This window comes from Lynx rufus, unplaced genomic scaffold, assembly GCF_022079265.1.
Source record: "Lynx rufus isolate CCGP_SWC_20201006 ecotype Redwood Valley unplaced genomic scaffold, mLynRuf1.p SCAF_3, whole genome shotgun sequence".
Taxonomy (NCBI): Eukaryota; Metazoa; Chordata; class Mammalia; order Carnivora; family Felidae; genus Lynx; species Lynx rufus.
In genome coordinates, this window is record NW_025814845.1 from 186,473,046 (window position 1) to 186,485,588 (window position 12,543).

Below are 12,543 nucleotides of genomic sequence, written 5' to 3' on the forward strand. Positions count from 1 at the left end.
TTTTTTTCCACAAGTTGTACACAAAGAAAACAGTTTATTCTTTAAACATTCTTTAATAATTTAACAGACAAAGCAGGCACAACCAAAATATTATAGGCATGTAAAAACATGTGTTCTTAAATGCTATCTTCACTTAGAAGAAAGTTCTCCTCCTTCTTAGAAGGAGTTTTGATACACCTGGTGAGCCAAAAGCCATTGCTTGTAGCTGAGCAATAGACCTGCACGGAGCGAAGGCTTTCTTCAAACCTTTTCAGAACCAGCATGAATCTGTTGTTAAAAAACACAGTGACATTAAAAACTTTTTTTAGAAAGGTTTTCTCCCCAGCCTTCCATCATGCAGGACAATTTCTGACCTCTAGAATCTAGCAGCAGTTACTAAAACCAGTATTAAAATGTGTTAATGAAAATAAAAAGATACACTAGAAATTAGGCTGTCAATATTTAAATGAAACAATAAATTCTGTACTAAATAAGAGATCTCCGAGGGAGGAAGAAAACAGAACTGAATTACTTACCAACACTTCCTTTTCCCTGTTGCATTTTCTGCACTTCCAAAACTTCGTTTCTGTCCAAGCCCTGGGACACAATGATCTCTATCCGATGGCTCACTTGATTTTACTGACTGCATACATTTAACTGTTGTGAGAAACTTGGCACATTCTAGAAATCCACATGACCAAGCTAGATCTTCAGCTGTTTGCCCATTCTTATTACATAAACTGAATTTAAGACAAAAACTGAGTTACATAAAAATTGACAATTATTCAGCCTTTTTTTTCTTAAATATGTCTTTCTACACAGGAGATGTGGGCTCATACAAATGTTGGTTTCAGAACAGAAGTAAAGGAATCCTAGGGAAATTCCAATATTCCCTTACTACTGCAACTTCAGTGGCTAGCACAGAGTTCAGCACAGAATGGACATTCCATTGTGAATGAAAGAATATTCTGTGCTCAATATAACAAGTAATACTCAAAGGAGGTCAGTGAGAACTTGTATCAAAGGGATTATCCCAAACCCAAACCAAAATGTAATATTGCCACAAGAGAGGAAAAGAATCGCGTCTCTCATTGCTAAGAATCCATGTTTTACTTAAATGTGATAATATTAGGTATCGTTAATAGCTTAAGTCAACATTTAAATGATAACTCCACATTGTCAATTAGGCAAGCATCAAACCACACATAATTCAGCTTCAGGAGTCTGATTAGCTTTAGTTCAAGAAAATTCTGAAATTGGAAACCATTGATTTTATACTTACTCAATTTGGGCATCACTGGCTACGAGCAGGCTAAGGCATTCCAGACTTCCAACTTTTGCTGCCTTATGTAGTGGAGCTTCTCCAAAAATATCCTTAAAGATAGGACAGCACATTTTAGTCTCTCCCCACAACACTCTCTGTAGAAGTTAGCAGGTAAAATCTAATTACTGTTCAAGAAAGCCAGTTAGAACTACATGGTACTGAATTTTTTTGATTCAAGTTTTTTTAAATAAATTTCACTTGGTGTTCATTAAATACAAAGTTTTCATTAATAAAAACATGTGCAGCAAAAATGAACTACTGGGACCTCATCAAAATAAGCTTCTGGGGGCGCCTGGGTGGCTCAGTCTGTTATGCAACTGACTTCGGCTCAGGTCATGATCTCACAAACAGTGAGTTCAAGGCCTGCGTCAGGCTCTGTGCTGACAGCTCAGAGCTTGGAGCCTGCTTCAGATTCTGTGTCTCCCCCTCTCTCTACCCCTCCCCTACTCATGTTCTGTCTGTCTCGCTGTTAAAAAATAAATGAAGAAAGAACATTAAAAATTGTTTTAAAATAAAAAGCTTCTGCACAGCGAAGGAAACAATCAGCAAAACTAAAAGGCAACCGAACGGAATGGGAGAAGATATTTGCAAACGACATATCAGGTAAAGGGTTAGTATCCAAAATCTATAAAGAACTTAGCAAACTCAACACCCAAAAAACAAATAATCCAGTGAAGAAATGGACAAAAGACATGAATAGACACTTCTCCAAAGAAGACATCCAGATGACTAACAGACATGAAAAAGATGCTCAACATCACTCATCATCAGGGAAATACAAATCAAAACCACAATGAGAGACTGCCTCACACCTGTCAGAATGACTAACATCAACAACTCAGGCAACAGATGTTGGCGAGGATGCAGAGAAAGGATCTCTTGCATTGTTGGTGGGAATGCAAGCTGGTGCAGCCACTCTGGAAAACAGTGTGGAGGTTCCTCAAAAAACTAAAAATAGAACTAGCCTACGAGCCAGCAATTGCACTACTAGGCATTTATCCAAGGGATACAGGTGTGATGTTTCGAAGGGACACATGCACCCCCATGTTTATAGCAGCACTATCGACAATAGCCAAGGTATGGAAAGAGCCCAAATGTCCATCGATGGATAAATGGATAAAGAAAATGTGGTATATATATATACAATGGATTATTACTCAGAAATCAAAAAGAATGAAATCTTGACATTTGCAACTATGTGGATGGAAATTATGCTAAGTGAAATTAGTCAGAGAAAGACAAATGTAGGACTTCACTCATATGAGGACTTCAAGAGACAAAACAGATGAACACAAGGGAAGGGAAGCCAAAATAGTATAAAAGCAGGGATGGGGACAAAACATAAGAGACTCTTAAATATGGAGAACAAACAGGTTTACTGGAGGAGTTGTGGGAGGGGGGATGGGCTAAATGGGTAAGGGGCGTTAAGGAATCTAATGAAATCACTGTTGCACTATATGCTAACCTGGATGTAAATTTTTTTTTAATTTAAAAATAAAAAAAAATAAATACAAACACGTGCAGCCACAGCTACATACATTCCAATTTAGGTGAACAAAAGCAAGGTAGAGTTTTACAGAGGCAAAAAAAAAAAAAGAAGTACAATTTAAATTCACCATACTTTAATATTCAATGGAAGATGCAGGCTACCGTAAGAAAGTCCTATAGGAAACTGTAATGGTTGAGTTTGCCTCACAATTGTTACTTCAATAATTACTACACCGAAACTTTTAATTTGGCAACGCAGCAATCGTTCCTTTTGAAATAAACTGTAGCCCTATGTATGCTGTCCAATATAGTAGCCAGTAGTCATATATATAGTTAATGAGCACTTGCGATCTGGTTAGTCTGAATTGAAATGTGCTATAAATGTAAACACACGCCAGACTGAAAAGATGTAGGAAAAGAAAATGGAAAATATCTGTAAGTAATGTTATATACCGATCACACACTGAAATGATCATTTTTCGGTAAGCTGAGTTACATTAGAAATTAACTTCATGTTTCATTTTCTTTCACTAATGTGGCTACTAGAAAATTTTAAATTACTTAAGAGTCTCCCTTTCTATTCTTTGGACTTCGCTGCTATAGACCTGTAACAGCAACAGCTTGACGTTTTGGCGTCCAAGAAGGGTCTGTGTGGATTTGGGTGGAGGGCAGGGTGCACACAGCAACAGTCAGTAACCTAGCTACCTGTTGGTTGAGGTCAGCGCCAGTCTGCAGCTGCCACAGAAGAAAGCAAGCAAGGCCGCCACCTGCGGCCAAATGGACAGGCGACTGCTCGCAGGGATCCGGGGGTGCGTTGACCGAGGCCCCGGCCTCCAGCAGATGCTTCAGACTGTCCACCTGCGGGAAGAAACAGCTCTAGCACCCCTGTTGCCTCTGTCCAGTCCCGTGCTCCCCCGCGGTTGAAACTGTTCCCCCACTCCCCAAATCTAATTCTGAAGAGGCTGGACTCGGCAGCGCTCGGCGGTCAGTCACCCTCGCTAGTGCTCCCGAGCAGACGGACTTCCGGAAGCGTAAACCTGCCGGATTAAAGGGGCCCGAGTCTCACCTCTGGGTTGCAGTCAAGCAACAGCATTCTCCACCTAACGCAGAGGACCGGAGGCCCTGGGAGAGCAGAGCGGCGGGGCAGGCGCTGCGGACTGGCAGGTAAGCGAGCACAGCCAGCCCAAGTGCGGGAGAATTTAGATTGCCCGGGCCAGTGGGACGGCCCCTCGCGGCCGCGCCCCAACCCCGGCCGCGCCCCAGCCGCCTCACCCGCAGCTGCCCGGCCTTTCCCAGCCCCGCGGCCGCCGCACGTACACAAACACTGGCACGTGCAACCGCGAGGCTAGCTGGGGAGGAAGGCTCAGGTTCGCCAGCCGATTGGCCAGCCGGGAGACGCCAGGCACGCCCACCTCGGGGCGGGGCCCTCACTGGCCCCCGCGGAGCCCCAAGGCGCGTGCGCCGCAGAGAGCGCCTGGCGGTTGGGCTCCGGCAGCGGCCATGGGGGGCGCTTGGCTTGACACGTCTCACACTAGCGTGCCCAGCCTTCTGGTCCCTGTGGAGAAGCGGCAGTTTTCGTTTCTGCTAGCACGCACGTAACCAGGAAACGAGGGAACTCCGGCAGCACCGCCTTTGGAAGCCTCTGTGCTTGGTGCTGGCGCCGCGTCCCCCGCCGTCTGGCTCCGGAGGAAGGATCAGAGTTCCTTCGGCGTCACGTTCAAATTCGGACCCCTTCCCCCCCTCCCCCCGTTCGCCTGTCACCCTCGCTCTGGACTTTTAGGGCGGAAAGCGAGAGCCGGCTGGGTTAACGTGAACTAAAGTGATTAGTTTGAGAGCAAGGGCTGCTCCGACCACCCCCAAAATTAAATAATTTATCAAACCGGACCTTTTCTGTGACACCACGCCCATACTGGGAAATCCTGTAAAATAAGCCAACCGCGGCCATAGGTCCCCTCCTGGAGAAAGGTTAAAGCACGCCCCTGAGGTTGTCGCCTGTGAAAAGGTTGAGTGCCCAGGCCATTAACCTTGGGCTTGCTTAAGGGACGAGGACACGTGTCAGCCCTAACGCTCACTGTGGGGAGTGTTCAAGGACAGACGAAGAGACCCAGGCCACGAACGCTTGTGACCTATGTACGGGGCTGCTCCTCCGCGGCAGGGCAGGCAGGACCTCCCAGCTGCTCAGAGGGTGAGAGGGGTGGGTGGGGGTGGAGAAGGGCTTTCCTGGAGCTCTTCATTCTGTTCAGCTTGAGCCATACCTTTTTGTGCAACTTTGGAAACAGACTTCCTGACTTCAAATTGTAGCCTTCGGCCACATCTGTAATCTCTTGACTATATTTTCCTAAACCCTTCCCCCCCGCCCCCCAAGATTAATCTAGCTTAAAATTCAAGCTCAGTGATTTCCTTCCTACTGATTCCTTTGAGAGTAGGGCTGATAAAGAGTTTGTGTTTATTATTATGCTTTTAGAGGACAAGTCTTTGAGCGGCCTTGTAGTTCTAATTTTGGTTACAGTCCTTTTTATTTCATAATTAGAGCCGTAAAATAATTTTGCAGTCGTAAATTTATTATACTTAGGCACTGACCCAAAGGTAGTTTCACACATTCTTGTTCATATGCGTACCTGAACATAAATGTGCATATATACTTATGTTCAAACACCTAGAACAGTGCTTGTGTTCTGTATTTTTTATACTGAAATTATTCAAAATATTTTTATGATATTTGAAGAATGTTAGAGATATGTGAGAACACATGAACTTACTGCCAATTTCCCTTTTCCATTCATGTTTATCAATTAGGTGAGCACTTTTTTTTAAAGCATTTAATTAAGCTTCAGGTTTGCACAGATGTTCATTTTCACGAATTCTTAAATGATGTAAGGTATTGTCAGAGTTCTTAGAGTTCTAAACATTATATTGCAGCTAACATATGCAGTGGGATATCTGTGTGATGCATGTGCCTCCATATTACATCCATTTTATTTAAAACAAGATTCTATTCAGCACGTGTTAAGTCTGGTAATTATTGTTAACTTTTTGTTATGTATGTAAGTTTCACGAGGAAAGGGAATTTTGTGAGTAGTTGTTAAAGCTTTTCTCCCTTTAATCACTTCCTACTTGTCCATTGCTCACAATATGGTTCAGAAAAACGATGTCTCAGCTAAGTATCTGGCTCACTGTTAATAACGAGCTTAAAAGCTTTCTAAAAACTGAACAAAGCTGGTGGAGCACGAAAATATACAGAAGAAATACATTTGGGGAAGAAATACTATCTTATGAGCAAGCAGCTGGAGTTATTTCTGAACGTGTAGCAGGTGGGATGAGTTTTCTGAAGAGGAAGATGGTCTGAGATGCATATTCAACAGGCACTCTTTCAAGCAGTGTTAATGTTATTTATGTTTACTTTGCTGGTAGATGTGTCTCCAGAAGGAGGATGCCATTTAGAGTGAGTGTTTATAAAAAATGTTGGATGATGACGAAGTGACCGAATGAATGCAAGATATGTGGACTGAGTCTTGAAAGGTGAGTAGGAGTTTGTTAGGTAGTCCATGAAGGAAAGAGTATCTCTCGGGAGTGTAAAATATCTTCCAGTGCTACTAGAACTATGTGCAATTCAGTCTCCTTGCAGTATATGATACACATACAGCAGTGATGGAAAAGAAATTACATTAAATGACCACTAACGTCTATTCTAATTTATTAAAATAAACTGACATTGAGACTTGCTGTGCCCCAAGATTCATACAGATAGGTATTATTATCTTCTCCATTTTATAGGAACTGAAATGGAGGCTTGGAGAGGTTCAATACCTTACCTAAGGTTGTATCATTATTAGGGGGTAGAGCTGAACTCACTCAGGCCATTTGACCCCAGAGGCCACATTCTTATATCTAAATTTTAAAGAATTTTGGTTATCGTTGGTAGATTTGAAGTTACTGAGATCGGCTTCTTTAAGGCAAAAGAAAGTCCTTAGAGAATATCCATAGATATTAAAATCCATAGAAAAACAACTCTTTCAGTGAAATGTATAGCAAGGTTGAATCACTAAGTTGTACACCTGAAACTAATGTAACATCAGCTATATTCAAATAAAAAATTTTTTGAGAGTACTTGGCCAAAAACAAAAATGATAGGGAAAATTGAGCAGGACAGTTCTCTGTACTACCTTTGCAACTTTCTGTAAATCTCAAATTATTCTAAAAATATGAAGTTCATTTTAAAAAGGAAGACTTGAAGCCACTTAAACCATCTTTTTGTAAACCACAGCTATTGAAGTTTTCATTCAAATAGTTTCACTTTTAAGTAACCCTCTTTCCAAATACAGTAATGACAGAAGATATCTAAAAGCTTATGAAGCTAGTTTTAGTCAAACAAAGAAAAAAAATCTCACAAAATTTTCACAACCAATCACTACCTAGTTCCTTCAGTTCCTCTGCAAAACACACTGCCCATTGATCACTAAGAGTTCTACCAGGCTGTTGTCTTAAATGTTCAGTTACTTGGGCTCATATCACTTTGAATTTTTTCCACACCTATAAGGATTCTTATAATATATAATTAAATATATAATATATAATTAAATATTATATAACTGGTGAAATGAGAGGTGAGAGCTATAATTTGTAAGAAAACTAAATGCTTTCGAAATCATCAAATCTCAAGAAAAATGCTTTCAAAGTAGGTGAGGATAAATCAGCTGTAAAAGCTGAGGAGAAATGGCTCTATGCTCAGGCCGTTTCATGGGCATTTTTAAACTCCTGCTCCATTTGAAAGAAACATCAAATGGAATTCACATGCATGTGGTTTATGAAAGAAAGGTAACTGTATAAACTCTCACATTCAACTTCTATTTAAAGAAAAATCTTCTGATCCTACATGAAAAGATTGGAAAGTAATATATAGTAAATGTTTTAAGTTAAAATGTATGTGGTATGCTCGTATACTCTATTGATTTTACGCTGATTCTTGTTCAACTGACCAACCACAATGAATGCATGCAATACAAGCATTTATTGCACAACCTATTTCTTTCATTTAAGGAATATAAAGAGAGTAGCTGAACAGACGCATTCTATTTCTTTCTGTAGGCCATAGCTCCATGGCTACTTGATATATTTGACATATCATTTATCTAGTGTAGAAAGTTGAAATTCATTTTTTACAGTAACTCAGATTTGTCACAGTTTGTTAACATCCTATCCAAGTTAATCTTTTTTCCTAAGAGGAGAAAAATATAGATAAAATGTTCATTTTACTAATTAAATAATTAGAACAAGTAAATAACAGTGTAGCAGATGATGTTGAAATAAATTCTAAGCGAATATACACTCAAAGCATATATCTAATATTCTGTTTTCTACCCACTTCCAATAATATGCATTTTTTTAAATAAAACAACTGAATTTCAAACTTTTGACACCATTCCCCAAATCATCTAATAAATCATTTTTTATTATCCAGTTATCTTATACAGGTAAAAATGATAATATAAATTTCATGCTTAGTCTTTTTTTAAAACTAAGTTACCAGTACACTTTGAGAGTTCCTTGTGTAAATGCCATTAAGCACAGAAATTACCTAGATCAATATTGATATTTAGGATTTCATGAAATCTGATCTCTTACCCAATGGAGTTGAGAAATAGGTGTGAGATGATGGTATTATTTGTTGCCTATACATTGTCTAAGTCATAGGGTGGGGACAAGAAACCTTGTGGGTCTGCTCAGGATTATTTTATAAAAGATTAATCCAATTTTCTTGTTTGATGTGACCCTTATAGTCATTAGGACAGCAGGTCAATTTAAATTTGGGTTGTTACAGATTTTTGTCATTTCACCTTATAACTGTTTCTTGTCTCAACCGTGACCACACTTTGAGAGTGACAAGCCATTTTTATACACTAAAAATTTATTCAGATATTTTATTACCTGACCCCTGGAAATAAATCATTCCAGAGTGTTATCTGTATCTATAATAGCATCAACTCTTCATATGGTTAAGCTTCTATAAATCCAGAAAATAAATATACAGTCACTAAATAATATTTATATTCATTTGCCTCTGGATGTTGAGTGAATCCCCTCAGGAAAGGCCCTTGTAGCTCTAACTGGCCAAAAAAGGTTTTCACACAGCAGGAACAGGACAGATGAGGCATTCGAATCCCACATAATTACCAAAATTTTTTTAAAAATCAGTCATTCCAAGAGTAGCTTATATACTCACAGAATGCATGGTAAATTGCAGAAAAATGAAAAAGCTACCAGGCTCTCCCACTCAGTGCTTCTCTGGTAATGAAAGACATCCTATCTTTTCCCACACTTTTTTTTTTTTTCTCTCATTTCAGGGCATGATGTAAATTTGCCACACCCAAAAGGAAGGGCATGGAAAAAGCTCTAACTGGGTTTTTATTTTAAATAAGCAAATAGACCTAACTAGAAGGAGGAAAAAAATAAAGAAAAAACAGAAGACTACCACCCGATTCAATATTGTCTTTTGAGATTTCAGTAATAATTATAATGTTCTTTTCTAAGTTTCCATCATATATGTACAGACTATGCTTCCAGTTAATATATGAACGTTACCGTTTTTTTTTTTTAATGAGTATGAGACAACAGTAATGAAAGGAACAATAACAATAAACACAGTCCTTTGCATTTTTGCCCAGAACACTTATTTATGGGCACCAGTAACTATTTATCTATTATGACAAGAACTTCAGTGTTGGACCTGAAGTTCTTTAGTTAAAGATAGTTATTCATTATTTTAGTACTGGATTAAGCCAACCATTAAGTTTCAAAAAGGCTCATTAGAAACATCAGCAAAAATAACTAAATTAAGGACAAAAAATAACAGAGATTTTTAAAACTTGACCAAGAGTTCCATGAAATGTGTAGGCTCATATTTTTACAACATAGTCTAAGATGCTGTGTATCTAAGATACATAGTCTAAGACTTAGCACATGGTTGTACTCATGGCTCAAGTTTATTACAGTGAAAAGAATATACATTGGATCATCAAAGAAAAAAAAAACAGATGGAGTCTGGAGAAATCCATGCACAGGCCTATGGATCACCCACTTCCAAGAAGAAACATACCAATGTGTTCCTTTCTCCAGCAGTGAATAATGCAGGATGGTGTGTGCCATGTTTCTGCCTCAATAAGCCCATTAGAGACTCAGGACCCAATGTTTTTATTGGAGACTGGTCATGTAGGTATCCTCTCCAAATACTAAAATTACAGAATTTCAGAAGGAAAACATATTCACCATACATCATCACGTTGTTTTATTTTTTTTTTTTAATTTTTTTTTTCAACACTTATTTATTTTTGGGACAGAGAGAGAGACAGAGCATGAACGGGGGAGAGGCAGAGAGAGGGAGACACAGAATCGGAAACAGGCTCCAGGCTCTGAGCCATCAGCCCAGAGCCTGACGCGGGGCTCGAACTCCCGGACCGCGAGATCGTGACCTGGCTGAAGTCGGACGCTTAACCGACTGCGCCACCCAGGCGCCCCCATCACGTTGTTTTATATAAGCAACAGAAACAGTGCAAACTGGTCTTGTCAGCTGGGGGACAACTCGAGTGTCAAGTTCCCAAATGCCAACCAAGGACCAACCTTGTCAGGATGCCTTTCTAAAGAAGGCAGCCTCGGGGTGTCAGGGTAGCTCAGTCAGTTATGCATCCAACTCCCAATTTCAGCTCAGGTCATGATCTTGTGGTTTGTGAGTTTGAGCCCCACATCAGGCTCTGAACTGATAGTGTGGAGCCTGCCTGGGATATTCTCTCTCTCTCTCTCTCTCTCTCTCTGCCCTTCTCCTGCTCTTGCCCGCATGATCTTTCTCTCTCAAAATAAATAGACACTAAAAAAAATTAGAATAAACAAACAAAGATGGCAGCCTCATGCCAGCTAGGAGAACTCTTTTCTACACAGGAACACAAGAATAACCCATAAAAGACACTATTTAATATACTTAAATTCATTTTCACAGCAGTTTTACATTTAAATTACCTTTTGCTATTCCATAAATAATTTACAAGCCATTTTTAGACAATTTTATCACATTCCCAAAGGTTTACATCTTTACCACAGCCAATGGATGTTAATTGTACTGTTTTTCATTCTTTACACATCTATCCACCAGTTCTTTTATATCCAGCTTTCCAGTTTTTCTTTTTTAATTTTTTAAAAAATTAAATAGAAGTCTTTTGGCATTATAATTAAGCCTTACTTAATGATTTCTCACTTGTAGTACCTCTTTTTAGTTACTGCAATCTAGTCTGTTCTAAACACTTGTCTCTTTTCCCTGATTTTTCAAGTTTATCATTTCTTTTTATTTCCATTCTGATTCGAATCCCTGCTAAGGCATAACCACAGAGGAGCCCCAACCTGCCTGGATCTTAAAGAAATAGTCATTTCACTTCATCTAGTCCTCAGGAGACAGCTCTGTCCTGCAGCTCTATTTGGCATGACTCTGCTGTTACAGAAGTAGCTAGAACTTACCTCTCCAGTCTCTGTAGACCTACCCTGCTCTCAAATCTTTCTTTCCTTCCTGTCACCCAGCATCCAGAATAATTAGTTATTCATCATTAGGCTAATTTTAGTCCTCTTACCAATGATATATTATTTTATCCAAAAATTCACATACTACACCATACATACTAGGCACAGTATAGTGTGTCTAACGTTTCATTGGAAGGGAAGTTATCCTTTATTATGACAATTTTAGAAAGGAATAAAATACCTCTTCCTCCATACTCCTCTGTCGTATGAGGTCAGGTTCCCTAGAAGCATAGTCTGAGCTGGGGATTTTTATTCAAGTGATGGGCTGAGGGGTGCTCTCAGGAGGAGGAAGTGAAAGCACTACAATCTGGCGAGGAGAAAATGCTAAGTAGGAATGTGGGCTCGGATGGCAACTAGCTTCATTCTGATCTCAGAGAGAACATATCACACTTCTGAGTTCATCTCACCTTGAGGCGAAGGGGTACCAAGAACTGTGCAGGGCCTGAGGTTTATACCCTACTTACAACTAACAAGCTAGCCTGTTTCATGGATGTTGGCAGAACACACAAGACTCCCGGGTCAGAGATAAATGACTTTATCACTCCTGGCAAAAGCAAGAGCCAGAGTGTCAGCACGATGCTGAGGTGGGTTCCCCATGACCCCTAATCCCACAGAGGTGATACAAAGGACCCATAATGGATGCCTGTAATTCAGTAGGCTGCCTTGTAAGAGAGGAGAACTAAGCATTGGAGGAGGGAGGAGAGAGGAGGGATTCAGTACTTTTTATAAAAGTAAGCCTGTTTTTTATCTGTGGGGAGATACCGCCTTAACTCTCAAGGTTACTCTCTGCAAACAACCCTGAGAAATGACCCATCTAAAAAGCAGTCATGGCTTTTACAGTTGTGCTCTTGACGTACCCAACAAGGATGTGCCAGAATGCTCAAGACTCATGGCAGACTGTGTCTCTCAATAGGAGCTGGCCTTCCAAGTGCTCAGGCCCGTGGTCTGTCTCCAAGAAAGAAGGAGCAAAGTGTCCAGGAGTGAGGGGACTCATGATTGGCAGGGGGACAAAGAAAGAAGGAACAGCTGGGAATTATTTCCAATTGACACTCACAGCTGCTAGAGACGGGGTGCCAGTAAAGAGGATCTGGGAAGGGCACCGTCAGCATCCGCTACACCAGCCCTTCCTTTAAAACTGTGGACTTCTTTCAGATCACCAATTAATTAGAGAATTTTCTAAATTCGCAGCATGT

General features: G+C 40.1%; 1 protein-coding gene across 1 annotated transcript; it reads right to left on the bottom strand.

The window, feature by feature from the left end:
* Positions 1–17: 17 nt before the first annotated feature.
* On the bottom strand, positions 18–4,049 carry ANKRD37 (ankyrin repeat domain 37). Its single transcript, XM_047091742.1, has 5 exons — positions 3,858–4,049; positions 3,497–3,649; positions 1,262–1,353; positions 516–719; positions 18–267 (listed from the first exon to the last, which is right to left on the bottom strand). Coding segments are annotated over exons 1-5 (477 nt in total). The 5' UTR covers positions 3,885–4,049; the 3' UTR covers positions 18–266.
* Positions 4,050–12,543: the final 8,494 nt, after the last annotated feature.